Source organism: Mesocricetus auratus, unplaced genomic scaffold, assembly GCF_017639785.1.
Source record: "Mesocricetus auratus isolate SY011 unplaced genomic scaffold, BCM_Maur_2.0 Super-Scaffold_15014, whole genome shotgun sequence".
NCBI classification, from domain to species: domain Eukaryota; kingdom Metazoa; phylum Chordata; class Mammalia; order Rodentia; family Cricetidae; genus Mesocricetus; species Mesocricetus auratus.
Genome location: NW_024429186.1, coordinates 64,533,508 through 64,550,277, shown reverse-complemented (window position 1 = coordinate 64,550,277; position 16,770 = coordinate 64,533,508). Strand labels below are relative to the sequence as shown.

The window sequence follows — 16,770 nt, the reverse complement described above, 5'->3', positions numbered from 1 at the left end:
TAACCTTCTTAGTTCTCACAACATTTGAAAGGCTGTTAAATCCATACAACTCAAATGCTATTTTCTGACTTGTAGTTTGAATTAATTTTTTTCCTAGAATAGTAATTAGGCTATCACAATCCTCACATAGTATTGTGTTGGGATGTGGAGCCTTGAGCTTCCTACAAGTAAAAGTAGTATTTTGCTGTTACTGCTTTTGCTGTATCTGTAAACTTGGTCTTGGTGAGAGGTATCAATAATAATAGGATATTTATTTCTTAATGTGAAACAGATTTTTAAAAGGTATTCCGGTTTGAAGATTTTGTTAGTATGGTCTGTAGGTTAATCTTTACAGTTGCGGCTTATCAGAGGAACTGCAGTCTTACTGTGGCATGCTCATTACAGCATGCTTTATACTATAGTTCTTATACTGAATTTTAAATACTTGGTTTCAAAATGATGAAGGAAACAAGTATTGTATTTAGTTAAGTAAAATGCCTGAATTAGCATGGTCTCTGCATTTACATGTCCCCCTAATAATATTGGATGCTTTTGGAACCTGTACATGTTCAGTGTTAAATTCTATATAATGGATGTATAATGATAAGTTTTCCCAGTGACTTTGCTTTAGCATCCAGTTATAGTAAAGTATCTAGAGTGTGCTGGTTGACATGGTTACTATTATACTGTTGTTACAAATTAGTTGTTAGGCTTCAGATAATGCAGTGTAAACCCTGAGAACACACCTAATGATGAATTACTTGAATTGTATGTTTTATCTGTAGCTTAGAAATTTTGTAACCCTTGAAAGAGACCCAACTTTCAATTCTGATTTTGACCATTTTCCAATTTCCAAATATTCTCTGATACCTACTGCGCACCAGATATTTTGCTGAGAAGTAGTTACACATCAGCCTGTTTAAAATGCGTAGTGCTGAGGATATAACCCCGTGAGACAGTGAGTGGCTTGCCTTCATCCAGTATCACCCAACATGTAAGAAAAAAGGCATGAAAACGTACAAGGAAGTTTCCAAATGTTTTCATGCCACCAGACGTGGAGTGCTCATATGCATTAAATTACATAACTCTTGGAATCTATCTTAGGTTTACTCTTACTCTATTGAAGCACTGAACAAAAGCAACCCGGGGAGGACAGGGTTTGTTCTGCTTGCACTCCCATATCCCTGTTTTTCACTGAAGTCAAAGCAGGAACTTTTAGGCAGGTGTTGGTGCATAAGCCATGAATGATTGCTGCTTACGGCTTGCTCTCCATGGTTTTGCTCATTCGCTTTCTTACAGAACCTGAGATCTTCAGCCCAGGGGTAACACCACTCACAGTGGGCACCGCCCCCCATCATTAATTAAGAAAGTGCCCTTCAGGCTTGCCCACTGCCTCAATTGAGGATCCTTCCCCTTGGATGTGTCTAGCTGAATCAGGAATCATAAAGGGATTCTGTTTTAATACAGATACTCCTTATTTTTCTTTTTTATTAGCATACTCATGCAAAGCAATGTCTATTATGGCACATATATGTATGCATGTATGTAATCAACTTTGGTTATGTTCACTTCCCTTATTACCTCATAGTTAAACCCTCCCCTACTCCTGCTAGTCTCTTAACTACATAGTCCATTTACAAGGTTAATAATCTTATTAAAGTGGGTAAGTTCCAAGATCCTTTACTCTGCAATTTTGAGAGATCTTGGAACTCTTAAGAAATGAATTGTTCTGGGCAATTTCTGATAAAACTATCCGCTTAATGTGGTTTAATTATTTAAGCCAAAAATTTTGGAGGCGGATATATGCAGCTGCAGGAAATTAACACTCTAAAGCCATTATAATAATGCAAGATAAGTATAATGAGACCAAGACTGGTATTAGCTTTGCAAGAACTATTTTGTATAGTTACTCTTCTGTGGAGTATATTTTTCTTTCAGTTTATTCTCCACACTACACAGTCTTGGACAGAAACGCACACTCTGTATAAATGTTAGCACTGTATTAGTATTTTATGTGCCTTATATCCTTGAAAGGAGTTTGTGGTGGGACTTAAATGGTTAAATGGCAGATTTGTACTTAAAAGTGGGAATGCTCAGGTGACTAGAGTTGAAATCATTGGAAGTTAGAAAAGCCATTATGCTTCGTAGTTCATGGATACTAGAATCCAGAACACTTGCCTTAAGGCAGAAACTTGATTTTCATTATCACACACCTACGTTATTGAAGATCCTTTCAAATATTAATAATAACACTGAAGAAAACCCCAATAAACATTGTATTTGTTTTTTTCAAAGTGTGTGTCAGCTGTAACTAAAAGGCCCTGGTTCTAGGCTAAGGTATTCTCTGATGGTCTAAAAAAACAAACAGCCGTTGTCACTTCATAACAATAAACATCTCTTTGTCTGTCAAATAGAGCACGTGTTTTTATTGTAAGATGGAATCTTGATTTTAGAAAATAGAAAAGTTTTATTTGTTAACTTAGAAAGCCAAATTTTTGAAGGCGTGACTTTTATCTCAGAATCTGATTTGCTTCAAGAATTAACCCCTTAATGAAATGTCATCAGTGAATTCGTTGACTTGGTAATAAGTTGACTGTATATATTTTTGACATTAATAAAAATTATTATATAAATGGTCGATATGGGATTTATTTCATAATCACAGGGTTTAAAATGTACCAAACCTGGCTGTGATCATCCAGATTCCTTCCTCTCAGAATAATAGTGGTGGTGGTTTTTAATTTTTTACTACTGAAAGCAAGAAATTCTGCCATTTGGCTCCTCTGTGATTTTATACTCTGGCCTACAAAAACCATGTAGCTTAAGAACTGGGACTAAGAAATTGCAGTGTTTTTTTGTAGTAAAGTTTTTGTTCTCAGAGAAAACAGGGAAAGGACACTTGTGCTGTTAGGGGAATCAAGGAAACGCAGCTTCCAGCGTTTATTTTAGTCCTGTAATTTTTAGGAGCTTTTAATTGTGTAAAAGACGCGGTATCAATTAGACTGCTGGCCCCACAGCACAAGTACCGCCCTGTGACGCCGGTTCAGCGAAGCCAAGGCTTGCCCCGATTGGTCGGAAGCGCGGCTGGGAAATGGGAATCACCGCCCTCCGGGACGAAGGCGTGGCCTGGGGCGGAGGGGGCGGGTCGCCTTCCCCTAGCCCTGCCCCCTTATTCTGCTTCCGGGGCGGGAGGCTGCGCCACGTCATCTTCGAGCTCCCAGTGCCAGCCGGGCAGTGGATGGTGGGAAGCAAGATGGCGGCAGCGGCCAGCATTCGGGAGAGGCAAACAGGTACTCGTTATTTCCTTCTCTGCAGCCTGTGCCGGAGCAAAGCGGTGGCCCGCCTGTCTGTCGCCTTTGCTGGTGGTTCGCGAGCTTCTTGAGCTGCTCCACTTTGAGGGTGCAGGGAAAAAAACCACTATCCAGCCTTTGCCTGTGGTACGAGAGACGGAGCTTCAGAAAGCTGGCTGCCACCCTGCTACTGTGTTTTGTTTTATTTTATCTTTTAATTACTGAGCTTCAGAAGTTCACCCCCCAAAAGGACTGGCAGCTGGCGTTTTCTTTCCTATATTGTCATTTAACGAGGACTCTAGGTTTTTGTTCGTATTTCACGTCTGCTAGGCTGGCTTGGTTTTCACTTTCAGTTCTAATGCTTTTTAAAAACTGATTCCAACGCTGGCGCTCTAATTAAAAAAATCTAAGTATTCTCAGAGTTCCTTACTTTATGCCATCTTCTTTGGGTCAGTCTTGGGAAAACCTGAAGAAACACGCCAGGCGATAATGGCTTTTTTCTGCAGTTTGCTGGGACTGGAGAATGTCAAATTAGCAGCGTCCCATTGCAGTTATTCAACAGATTAGTAATCTTAAAGTGGTGTGATAGATGTATCTTAAGTACAGCATATTTGTACAGCTTCCGTTTATTCAGAAAATATAAAGATACATATTACTTCCCTTGGCTTTTTTAAAACTATGAGATCCTCCTGATTTTCCTTGTTTTCTGTAAACAACTGTAGTAACTTTGTAATTGCATACTGGCCCCAAAATAATGATTTATATATACTACCTTATTCCAAAGAGAATAGAAATAGACCACGAGCCATCAAGACTGTTTACACTGTAGTTCACTTGAAATTATGCTCATTTGTATGAAAAATAATTAGTTACAATCAGTGCATCATATCAGAAGAATTTTGACTGCACCTGCTTCCTTCCCTTGTCTTAAAACAAAACAGAACCCCCCCCCCACTCCCAATCCCTAATAGGTTTGGATGTAACATACTGAACAGAAAGCATACTGAAATGTGCTTTACATTTCTCAGTAGATAATTTAATAAAACATGTCAAACAGTAAAACATAACTTAAACATGGGAAAGTCCAACTATGATGTGAGGAATGCTTGACAATTCATTTTATTTGCAAACAAATAGAAGCCCAGCTTCTTAGCAATTTGGGTCCAAGATCTTAGTGAAACTAAAGGTATTAGTTCTTACTGTCAGCAGCAAACTGTCTTGATGAAAGGGAGTTTCTTAAAATTTGAATTTATGTAACAGTACACTTTAGTATGTGGAATTGAAAAACGTTAAAACTAATATTACATTTTGTCTTTCAATGGGAATAAACTTCCTTGTAGTAAGATTCCACATTATTACTGTGTTGCTTATGCTACTTCAGTTATTAATTTGTACTATAAGTAGATCTGGATCGTGTCTTCTTTTCAGAAGAATAAAATCCTTTGTGCTGTAACCATAGAAGTAGTGTTTCCTTGATTTCTGTTGGCTATTTAGGAAAGACACTCCTCAAACAGTCTAGGTGGAAGATGCTTTGACACAAAGTAGCTTGTAGTCCATTTGGATGGATGTGGGGAGAACTTGTTACTGTTTTAGGTGTTTTCTGTTGTTACCTACATTTTACAGATGAAGAAACTAAAGTAGAAAGGTGTTAGCTAGCATGCCTGTTTCTTGCTTCCTCCTTCTGAACTACCACAGTCATCGCAGATACCACCGCTTTGACAAACCTTCATGGATTATTCTCTTTCCTGTTTTCAATTCAACAGTAAGAATAAGTTGCTTGTTACTATTGCAAGTTCCCACTTATCTCCTTGCTTCTTAGTGTTGCTCAGTTCCAATCAACTGCTTTTTCTCTTACTGTGATCTCATCTGACCTCTTAGTTTTAAGTATGCTGATCAATGTTGATCAGTGTTCTATCGCTGTGAAGAGACATTTACTTTGGGCTTGTTTATGGTGTCAGAGGTTTAGTCCATTATCATCATGGTGGGGAGAATGGCAGCATACAGGCAGACATGATGCTGGAGAAGGAGCTGAGAGTTGTACATCTAGATCCCTGAGCAGCAGGAACAGAGAGCCTCTGGGCTTGAATGGGTTTTTGAAACCTTAAGGCCCAACCCCGGTGATATACTTCATCCAACAAGGCCACACCTCCTAATCCTTTCAAATAGTGCCACTCCCTGTATCCACATATTCAGATCTCTGAGCCTAAGGCAGGGGGGCATTCTCAAACCGCCACAGCTGGTGATTCCCAAGCTCTATTCTAAATGCAGGCCACTTGTTGTCAGTTAATGAAAGCTTCGTTCTTATTGTTGCTTCTGTAAAATTCCATCTGAGTTTCTCCTTTTCTTTTTTTACTTTAACTCAATTCAGATTTGTCAGTAAGTCATTCCAGTGTACAACTATCTGGTACCTGTTGCTGTCCCCCAACACAGTCTCCTTGAGTTTCTACTTTCTGTCTGTAGTTTCTGCTTTTACAACCTTGTTCCCTTTCATTCTTGTACAGATACCGCCTACACTAAACATGGCACCCATTTGCGCCAAACCTTCTAATAGCTTATTTTCGTTATGGTAAAAGAGAGTGATCTCCAAGTCCACATAGGCTATCTCTGCTCACCTTGCCCACCTTGTTACCTTTACTTGATCCCACTCCAGGATGTTCCCGTCCCTTGTACCTGTTTCCTCGTGGTAAGTAACTTGTGTGGCTCACTTCCTCTAGGTCTTTCCTCAGATATGTTTCTCAGGAGGCCTTCCTGGTCACTATTTAAAATTATACCCCACTTCACTTTTCTCCTTTCCTGGCCCAATGTTTCTTCGCAGCATTTCGCGTGGTCTCATATACCATGTGTTTTATTCTGTTTGTGGCCTTTGTCCCTCAGCAAGAACAATGAAAACTGCATGAGAACAGGTAATTTTTATTCAGTCTTTTTTCCTTCATGTGAACCCCTATACTTACGGCAGTGTGTAGTACATGGTAAGCACTCAATAAACGGATGAATGAGTGAATGAATGAGCAAACCATTTATATAAAGGACAGTGTTTATTCAATAAATAATTGAAGAAATCTTTATGGGTAAGGATGAAGCTACCTTCACCAAATATAAAAATGTAGGGTAATATATATTTACAGCCCATAAAGAAAATTATCTTTTCCATTAGAAGCAGTGATTTAACCACTGGCACTTTAAACTCTGATGAAGTAAAATTGCATTATCACTCTTTAAACACGTGCATGTGCTTCATTAACAAATTAGTTGTATCAAAATGTCTTTGAACAAGTTAGCCAAGGCTCATAGTTGGAGAAGCTTTCCTAATTGAGCCAAGACAAATGTGAGATTACCTGCTGCTACTGGCCTTTCATGAGGCGATGAATTAACATGTATTAACTCTGGAGAATGTCAGGTGCCACCTCACCTAGAAATAGGGTTTTCTTGTGTCTTTATGCCTGGCCGTGGGAGGCAAGCCCAGCTGAGAGCATAGTGAATCCAGCAGCATTGGGTCCATGACATTTGTGTCTGTCTGCAATACCACTGCCTCTGGCACTCTTCAAAGTAGGCATCACTTGTTGGTAAGGTGTATTATTGTAGAACCCATATTTTTCAGGGAAAGAAGAACAGGTTGGGCTGGCAAGATGGCTCAGCAGGTAACAGCACTTGCCACTAACCCTGATGACCTGAGTTTGATCCCCAGTGCCCACATGGTAGAAGAAAAGGACCAGTTCCCACAAGTTGTCCTATGGCCTCCCATGTGTGGCCTGACATATGTGCATGCACATAGGCACACACAATACGTAAACACAAAAAAGAAAAGTGTATGTGCACACAAATATTGTTGCTTACTTAGCTCTCTGTATCCATGGTTTCTGCAACTGTAGACTCAGACAACTGCAAATCAAAACTATTAAAAGCAAAATGTGTTTGTACTGAGTGTGTTCACACATTTTTTCTTGTCGTTGTTCTTTAAACAGTGCAATACAACAAACAACCTGTCATTAACATTGGTCTAGGTATTGATAGCCAATCTAACTGATTTAATGGAGTCCCCCTAGGTGATATGCAAATACCATATTTGCAAAAAAAATATTTTGTTTTTAAAATATTATCAAAGAAAATTTTTATAATTCATTGTGAAGGACTTGAGCATCCAAAGAATTTTGGTATCTAAAAGAGGTTCTGATGGGGTGACTGAGTGCCCTGAAGAGAGAGAGGTTCTGATGGGGTGACAGAGTGCCCTGAAGAGAGAGAGGTTCTGATGGGGTGACAGAGTGCACTGAAGAGAGAGAGGTTCTGATGGGGTGACAGAGTGCACTGAAGAGAGAGAGAGGTTCTGATGGGGTGACAGAGTGCACTGAAGAGAGAGAGGTTCTGATGGGGTGACAGAGTGCACTGAAGAGAGAGAGGTTCTGATGGGGTGACAGAGTGCACTCAAGTGCATTCTTTTTATGATAGCACTGAGCAACATCACACCTGCCTACCCACCTCAACCTCCAAGTGTTTAATAACAGCTCTTTCAATAGGCGAATATGCTATAAGGTTATTTGTTTGTGTATTATATAGTGCTGTATTCATAGTTTGGATTGTAGATTATTCAAATGCTTTAAAAAAAACAAAGTCCTAGCATAATGGCACCCAGGAGGCAGAGGCAGGCAGATCTCTGTGAGTTTGAGACCTCTGCATAACAGAATTTAATCCCAGCACTCAGGAGGCAGAGGCAGGCAGATCTCTGTGAGCATGGTGTACATAGTAAGTTCCAAGGCAACCAGTGCTAGCTACACAGTTAGGGCCTGTCTCAAAATAAATAAAGTAGATTTCAAAGTAGCCAGTTTCTTTTTCTTTTTTTCCTTTTCTGTTGTTGTTGTCCTTTACATCATGTGTCTTGATCCCATTCATTTTCCCACCCCTTTGTGTCCACCCTCCACCCCGTCCACCCCTCCCCAATGAAAATTTAAGAGAAAACAGGAAAAAGATTTAAAAGGGGGAAAAATTAAAAGTTCCGTTATGGAAGCTGCAGTATGACAGTGAGTCACGCCGCAAACACCTTTGTATATCTTTACTTGCAAGTATTCATTGCAAAGAGTCATTAGTCTGGTTCGAGGCCTCTAGTTTCTACTACACTATCGATGCTGGATCCTCACTGGGACTCTTGGATATCCTGTCACCCTGTGTTGTGGGATCCTGCAGCTTTGGGTCTGCAGGTCTGGTCCCTTCCCATGCTCCAGCAGATCACGGACGGGTGGATGGTGGAGCTAGCCAAGTCCTAACCTGGGCCTGGGCAGCTGTAGGGCCCTCCCACCAGTTCTGTCCTGGCCACCAGGGGAGCTCTCCAGATTGCCCCAGCTAATTCACCTCGTGCAGCAGTGAGCCAGGCGTGGGGCCAGTTCTCTTGCTTTCGTGCCCTCAAGGTTGGCTCTCCCACACCTGCACCATTAGGGCCAGCCCTGTTGTGTTGCCCAGGTAAGGTACAGGGGCCACTTTCCTGTGTACTGCAGCTGTGAAGGGTAGGGACTGCCCTCCCACTCTTAGGGGGATGGGCATTTCTCCTCTGCCAATGGGTAGGTAGCCAGACTTGAATCACCTTATATGTGCATTTCCTTGGATGCTTGGTCATCTCAATGCCAAGTGCTTGCACACAGGAAATCATAGTTTTGATCCTCAGCAACCCTTAAAAACTAGGGGGTGGGTGTGGTAATCCCAGTATTTAGGAGGCAGAGACAAGAACATTAGAAGGTCCTCCCCAACTATACGTGGACCTCAAAACTGACTTAATGAGACTATTAAAGAAATGGCACACAGACACATGCACACAGAGAAATAGCACCAGCACAGTAGATTTTCATTTTCCTTAGAAATGTTTATCTGCTATGGTCTATGAACAGATGTACTGTAACATAAAGACCTTTGAAGGTGTATAACTTCAGTTATTAGTTATCTACTACATTGTGAAGTCTCATTTTCTCCTGGGCCTATAAAATAATTAAGTTGTATAACCTTTCATTGGTTTATTGGCTTTACTCTTGAGTAACTAATATGGGCTTCCATATGAAACAGTGAAGGATGCCATAGATAATCTTTGTTTTTATAATGATTGTTCCTAATTTGCGCTTTCAGCCAAATAGCAGACAACAGTAGCAGCTAACTGTTGAGGCTCCCGCAAGTTCATGATCAAAGCAGTTTCTTTTGGTGTGTGTATGAAAGGCGGTGGCGTTTCAGGAGAAATGCAAAAGTGCTTTTTCAGTCGTGGGAGGTTTTTGTTTGTCGTTGTGGTTCCTACAGTGTCAAGGGTCAAACCCATGTGTGTCAGGCAAGAACTGTACTACTGAGCTATGCCCGCAGACCCTGAACAGTTTTCACACCTTCTTTTGGGACAGGTGCCTTTTTGTTGTTGTTGCTCCCAAATGGATGCCAATTGGCTGTTGATGAAATTATCTTATAATAACTGACCCGAGTTTTGACACATTCAGTCATTCCATTAGTCGCTTTTGTTAACATTCATTTATGTATTTTGTTTATAGTAAGGAAAAAATAAAAGCCTGCTACAAATAACTGATGTTGTAAACTTTTCTTTTCAGTGGCTCTGAAGCGTATGTTGAATTTCAATGTGCCGCATGTTAAAAACAGCACTGGAGAACCAGTATGGAAGGTAAGAGCTACTTTGGTGGGAACTGTGGCCTTTTTCTTAGCCCTGAAATGATAGTAATAGGAAAAAGATTCTTGTAAATATAAAGTTAGTAGTATATTTTAATTAGAATTCATGAATTTTTTATTTTCTTTATTATCCCCTAGACAGTATAGTTGTTTACATAGAATGTATAGTATGCAAGAGGATCATGTAGGATATGTTCAGTGCTCTGTCATTTGTAGCAGGGACTTGAGTGTCCAAAGATTTGGTATCTTGGAGGGTCCTGGAACCAAACCCCAAGACTATCTAGGGACTACTATATATTCTCCCCTTCTCTATATACATACAGTTGTGATAACATTTGCATTGTAGAACAGGTACAGAAGAGATTGCCAGTAGTAAATGTTGACAGCATCTCTGCTCTTGTTTTCAAGGGATTGTAAAGTAGAACAAAGGTCACTGGAGAGTAAGCACTGTGGCAGTGTGGCAGTAGGTTTGATAACAAGACAGCACTGGGTGACTAAAGAGTAGGGAGGCACAGTGGGCAGAGATTGTTCATGCCTTGGGCAGTGTAGAGGGGAATTGCAGGAAGCTTTGACAGAGTGAAATAGAATATATGAAACTTCATCGTGCTGCTCCGAGTGGTTTACATTGTGGGTTGTTTATTACTGTAATTTTCCATTTAGTATTTTTTGACCAGGGTTGTTTACAGATAACAGACTGCAGAAGTAGAAGCTGCAGGTAAGGGACTACTATTTATTTAAGGTTTAAATAGAGAGGAGTTTTGAAAGATTTAGCACCTTTTAGAGCCACAGCAGAAAGAGTGTAGTTTCTTTAAAGAAATTCCTGGCAGTTAAGAATAGCATGTGGGACAAGATCTCCTGAGCAAATTGGGAGCACGGGAGTAGGAGGGGAGTTGGAGAAAGAGAAGGGGAGAAGAGTAGGAGGGAGGAGGACGTGAGAGAGCAGGAAGATTAAGTTGGGAAGAATAGAGGAGAGTAGAAAAAGAGATACTATAATAGAGGGAGCCATTAAAGGTTTACAGAGAAATCTGGCACTAGGGAAATGTCCAGAGATCTACAAGTATGACCCCAACTAACAATCTAAGCAATAGTGGAGAGGCTATCTTAAATGCCCTTCCCCTATAATGAGATTGATGACTACCTTAAATGCTATCCTAGAGCCTTCATCTAGTAGCTAGTGGAAGCAGAAGCAGAGACCCACAGCTAAGCACTGAGCTGAACTCCTTCAATCCAGTTGTAGAGAGGGAGGAGTGATGAGCAAAGGGGTCAAGACTAGACTGGGGAAACCCACAGAAACAGCTGACCTGAACAAGGGGGAGCTCTTGGACATCAGACTGATAGCTGGGAAGCCAGCATAGGACCGAACCAGGCCTCCTGAAGTTGGGTGTTGGGGCCTCTGGTAGTTTAACAGCATTTATACCTAGTGTACTAATGGACATTGGGAGCCCATTCTCCATAGAGGGAAACTCTCTCAGCCTAGACTTGGGGCCTAGGTCATGCCCCAAATTATGTGACAGACTTTGATGATTCCCCCATAGAGGGACTCACCCTCCCTGGGGAGCAGAACGGGGGGGGGGGGAATAGGAGATGAGAGGGAGAGGGAACTAGAATTGATATATAAAATAAGATTGTTTCTAATTTAAATATCCCCCAAAAGAATAGCACGTAATAATAATAGCAGAACTCATAGCAGTTTCTTTCTCTGAAAGAGTCACTACACCATTAAGTTGGAAACCCAGCCCTTGAAGATCTCACTTGTCAGCCTAAAATGCAAAGATAATAAATAGTGAGTTAGCAGGCTGAAATAGAGTTATTAATGGTTAAAATAAAGACTTTGTCATCTGATTTTTAAACTTACAATATTTTATGAAATTTCTAAAATTATTATTTTATTTAAACCTAACTGATGATGTTTTATTTTTTAAATTAATTTTTATTTAAATTAAAAACAATCCTATTTTACATACCAGTCCTAGTTCCCTCTCCCTCTGGTCCTCTCATTCCCCCCACCATTTCTCCATCCCATTCCCCCATCCACTTCTCAGGGAGGATGAGGCCTCCCATGGGGATCTTATTTTTTTTTTAATAAATTTTTATTTAAATTAAGAACAATCTTATTTTACATCCCAGTTCCCCTGCTGATGTTTTAAGGACTGTATAACTATGCGAATAGACATCTGGGTAATAATGGAAGTACTAAACTGAACATGGAAAAGAATTCCGTACACTGATTACTAAATGAAGTTGACTTCAATGTTATCTCAATGTGGGTTCTTGGTTGTTCATTAATAATGATGTTTAAACCAACCACTTTTTTAAAGGTACTCATTTATGACAGATTTGGCCAAGACATTATCTCTCCTCTGCTGTCTGTGAAGGAGCTGAGAGACATGGGGATCACTCTGCATCTGTGAGTTTTAACATTTATTTATTTATTTGTTTGTTTATTATGTATGCCGTATTCTACCTGCATGCCAGAAGAGGGAACCAGATCTCATTATAGATGGTTGTGAGCCACCATGTGATTGCTGAAAATTGAACTCAGGACCTCTGGAAGAGCTCTTAACCTCTGAGCCACCTCTCCAGCCCCAGAGTTTTAACATACTTCTAACTGCATTTATTTTCAAATTTATTGAGAAAGATTTCTTTGGTCACCTTGAAGTCAAATTTTAAGAGCTGCTTGCAAAGAAAACTAATGTTAGGGTACAGTACCTATTTCTAAGATTAAAAATAGTCTCACTTTGATGCTGTATAATTCCAGAATTTAAATATTTTTTTTCATTTTCCAATAGAGCTAGTTGATCTTTGAAGAAAAAGAACTGGTGCTCTTTGGCATTCCTCAACCTCAAAAAGATTTTGCCTAATTTAAGTATACTTTAAAGAATCTAAATTAGTTTATAACATGAGCTCTTAAAGTCACTAAATGAAGTAATTGCCCTCAGATCTTTGCTTTCTTGATTGCTAAGTTTAATTGTCTGATATATTTGATAATAAAACAAATTCCACTACTTTAGAGACACCCTGGTAGATCATCTAGAGGAAATAATACCTGAAGACATGCTGCTACTTTTTGTACTAAAGGAATCCGGTTTAGGGAGTTTTAGCCTACTGTGTTTTATCTATTTATGATGTTGGAATCAATTTTTATTCTATGATATTTTTAATTGAAACATACTATTTTATTCATAAGATTGTCAGTGTCATATCAGAATTTGCTTTGATCAGCTTAAATTCTTCAATTATGTAATTATGTAATGAGTTAGAATATTATGTTATTGATTCTACTATTTTTAAAAAATTATTCACCTGTATGAATAATGGTTGTGGGGAGGCACATGTGGCGCCTTGAACTCACAGAAACCTATCTGTCTGTGCCTTCTGAAGTCTGAGATTAAAGGCATGCACCACCATTCTCCTCTCTGTTTGTTTTGTTTTTTAAGATTCATTTTTAAAGTTGGAGAGATGGCTCAGTGGTGAAGAGCACTAGCTGCGCTTCCAGAAGACCTGGGTTCAATTCTCAGCACCTGTGTAGCAGTTCAGACTCTCTGGAATTCCAGTTCTAGGTGATCTGGAACTAAACACACAGACACACATGCAGGCAAAACGCCAATACTCACAAATAAAAATAAATTTTCAAAGATTTAATTTTAAGTATGTGTGTATGCATGGTGTTATATGCACATGCATTAGGTGCTCTCAGAGGCCAGAAGGCATCAGGTCCTCTGGAATGTGTGTGTGTGTGTGTGTGTGTGTGTGTGTGTGTGTGTGTGTGTGTGTGCCTGGTGTTATATGCACATGCATTAGGTGCTCTCAGAGGCCAGAAGGCATCAGGTCCTCTGGAGTATGTGTGTGTCTGCATGGTGTTATAGGCACATGCATGTAGGGGCTCTCAGGGTCCAGAAGGCATTGGATCCTCTGGAGTATGTGTGTGTGTGCATGTGCCTGGTGTTATATGCACATGCATGTAGGTGCTCTCAGAGGCCAGAAAGCATCGGGTCCCGTGGAGCTGGAGTTGCAGGTGGTTTTAAGCTGCCCAACTTGGGAGCTTGGAACCAAACTAAGGTCCTCTGCTAGAGTAGTATATGCTCTTAGCTCCTGAGCCATCTCTCTAGCCCTTCCTCTTGTATTAGATTTGAAATTGTTAACATGCTAATTCTTACAGACTAAAGTGGGTTTAGGCCGATGTGAAGGAAATAGTAACCACGGGTTTCTAGAATTGTGGTTATTACCATGTAGATAGCTGGGCAGATAGCACACAAAGAAAAAAAACCTATGACTGCCATCAAGTACTTGTCATTGCTGGTAGTGACATCTGGACAGATGGGAGGTTATTAAATTCCTGGTGGCATGAGCACCTTTCACTCTCGTTGATTACAGAGAGATGAAGTTACATACCTAGAATGCTAGCCATATTTCCTGTCAAACATTATAAATAAATTTTTATGTGAAATTGAGACCATAAAATGAAATTATTCCCTGAATCACCAAGGGAAAGCTTTAACGTGTCATGTCAGTTTTGAGATTCTTAGATGATCTCCTGTGCATTCTCTTAGGCAGCAACAGATTGATCAAAATAGAGTTGGGGATGTAGGTCAGTGGTGAAATGTGTGCTTAGCATGTGCAAGCTCCTGGTTTCAGTCCACACCTTTATGCAGAAGATAAAAAGCTGTAAGGAAATGCTCTTTTACTTTTCGTTTCTTAAGTGGTGCCCACATTCTTATGTTCCCTCCAAAGGTACCAACCTTGTTTTCCCTCATGCACCCTCTCCCTGTATTTCTATGAAAATAATGTTGTTTTTGAATGTATTTAGTTGTCCTTCAAGGAGGGTGTTGGTAAAAAAAGAGTATCTGGCCATATGAAATGCTAACAATGTGTAAAACGGGGAAAGAAAGAAATGATCCTACAAATGGATGTTACTGATGCCAGCGGTGTGAATTTTCCTTTCTCTTTCTAAGGAAGACTAGTTTAACCACGTGACTAACAACAATACAAGTGTTGTGACTACTAGGCACTGAGCTATAGGCTTCTAATTTGAGAAATATTCTTATTAAAGTTTTTTAAATTTGTTTTTATATCATGTACTCTGGTGTTTCACCTGCATGTGTGTCTGTATGATGATGATGTCAGGTCCCCTTAAACTGAAGTTAGACAGTTGGAGCTGCCTTGTGGATGATGGGAATTGAACCCAGATCCTTCGGAAGAACAACCAGTACTCTTAAGTGGGCTCTCCACCCTGAGAAATACTCTTCTAAATTGTCTTTTTAAAGAGTGCCTGAAAGGAAAAGTGATTTGTTGTTGTTCTCTGTCTTCTAGCCTTTTGCACTCAGACCGGGATCCGATTCCAGATGTTCCGGCAGTGTATTTCGTGATGCCTACCGAAGAGAATATTGATAGGATGTGCCAGGTGATAAGGGGATTCTTACTTTATCTGAATCTTAAAATGACCTGATTGTTTGAATGTCAAAACAGACTTTTTCTTTAAAAATGTCTTAGATACTTAATATAGAGACTCATAAATTCCTTTACTAGCTTCTGCTTTAGTTCTTGATACTATCTTTTAATTTTGATAGAATAGATTCGTATTCTTCAGCTGGAGAAGCATTTTATCAGTAAATACTAAGTCTGCCTTACTAAAGAACGTGGTAGCGCCTGCTGGAGACTGCCTCTAACTCCAGCAATCAAGGGTGATGTAAGAGGGCTGTTGCTTGAAGACCCTGTGCTACCCAGTGAGCTCATGTCTCAAAACCAACAACAGTAACAGATTTGAAAACAGGAAACCTAACTCTACTAGCTATAAAGGCAGAGTTTTCCTTTGCTTAGGTAACAGGAGGCCTGAGACCCAGAAGTTTGCAGTGTTGAGTTCCATAGGACTGCTATGCGCTCAGCAAGTGACCCTGCCTCTTTGATTGGCACCTTCGTGTCCTTGTGTTTTAGCTACTTTCCCCCTTGCTATGGTAAAACACTCCAACAAAAGCAACTTCAGGCAAACACTTGAGGCAGCTGGTCACATTGTGTCTGCTGTCAAGAGTGTGAGAGGAGTGAGTGAATGTCTGTGCTCAGGAGGCTCTTTCCTTTCACATAGACCAGGCTTCTAACCCAGAGAATGGTTGGGCTTCCTACCTCATTTCCCGAGGGCCACCCCCACCTGATGCCAGACCTCATCAAGTTGACAACGGGATTATAGCTCACATTCATTTTCATTGTCCACTCTGTCGTGTCATGAATGTACCTATCGGCTTTTGGCAAGAAGAAATGTAAATGAACTCTGCCAGTCCTGAGTTGAAACTTTGCAGAAACTCCTTGAGGACTCCTGTGAGTCTCACTGAGTACAGTTAGCTACAAGAAAGACTGTGGATGTTAATAATTAGATTATTACCACCCAAAGAAAATTTGTATTCTTTTTGCAAGGAAGGAGGCGGGGTGTATCACGTAGGTAGTGTTGCCATAAGTCATATATCTTATTACTGACTGTCACATTTTTAATGAAAGTCATGCATTTTGTTAAATTTAACTTCATTTACCTAGCTTCCCCTTTACTTTCACAAAGCCAACTGAAGAGGTTCTGCTTATTAGCCTCTGTCTTTTTTAAGTAGCAAGTCTGTTCCAGTATAGTCCTCATGTAACGTACTCACAGAACTGTGCAGCCATAGCCACAGTCAGTTTCAGAGCACACTCATCACCTCAGAAAGAAGCTTTGTCTCTCACTTCTGCGTTGCCAATCCCTGGGTTACTGTGTTTTACTCCATTTACATATTCAGGCTATTACGTATGAATAGAATCATATAGCATGTAATTGGGCCTCTTTTTCTTAGTTTAACGTTTTCAGAGTTTATCTACATTGTAGCATGTATCAATGCTTTGTTTT

The 16,770-nt window shown here is 40.1% G+C and overlaps 1 protein-coding gene across 2 annotated transcripts in view; it reads left to right on the top strand.

The window, feature by feature from the left end:
- The first annotated feature begins 3,153 nt into the window (after nt 1-3,153).
- Nucleotides 3,154-16,770, top strand: part of Scfd1 (sec1 family domain containing 1) — a 78,232-nt gene continuing 64,615 nt past the window's right edge. For both annotated transcript variants that reach the window (XM_040743129.1, XM_040743130.1), the window contains exons 1-4: nt 3,154-3,269; nt 9,833-9,903; nt 12,227-12,315; nt 15,219-15,309. In XM_040743129.1, the coding sequence (XP_040599063.1) occupies nt 3,218-3,269; nt 9,833-9,903; nt 12,227-12,315; nt 15,219-15,309 (303 nt within the window). In that variant the 5' untranslated portion in view covers nt 3,154-3,217. The remainder of the gene's footprint in view (nt 3,270-9,832; nt 9,904-12,226; nt 12,316-15,218; nt 15,310-16,770) is intronic.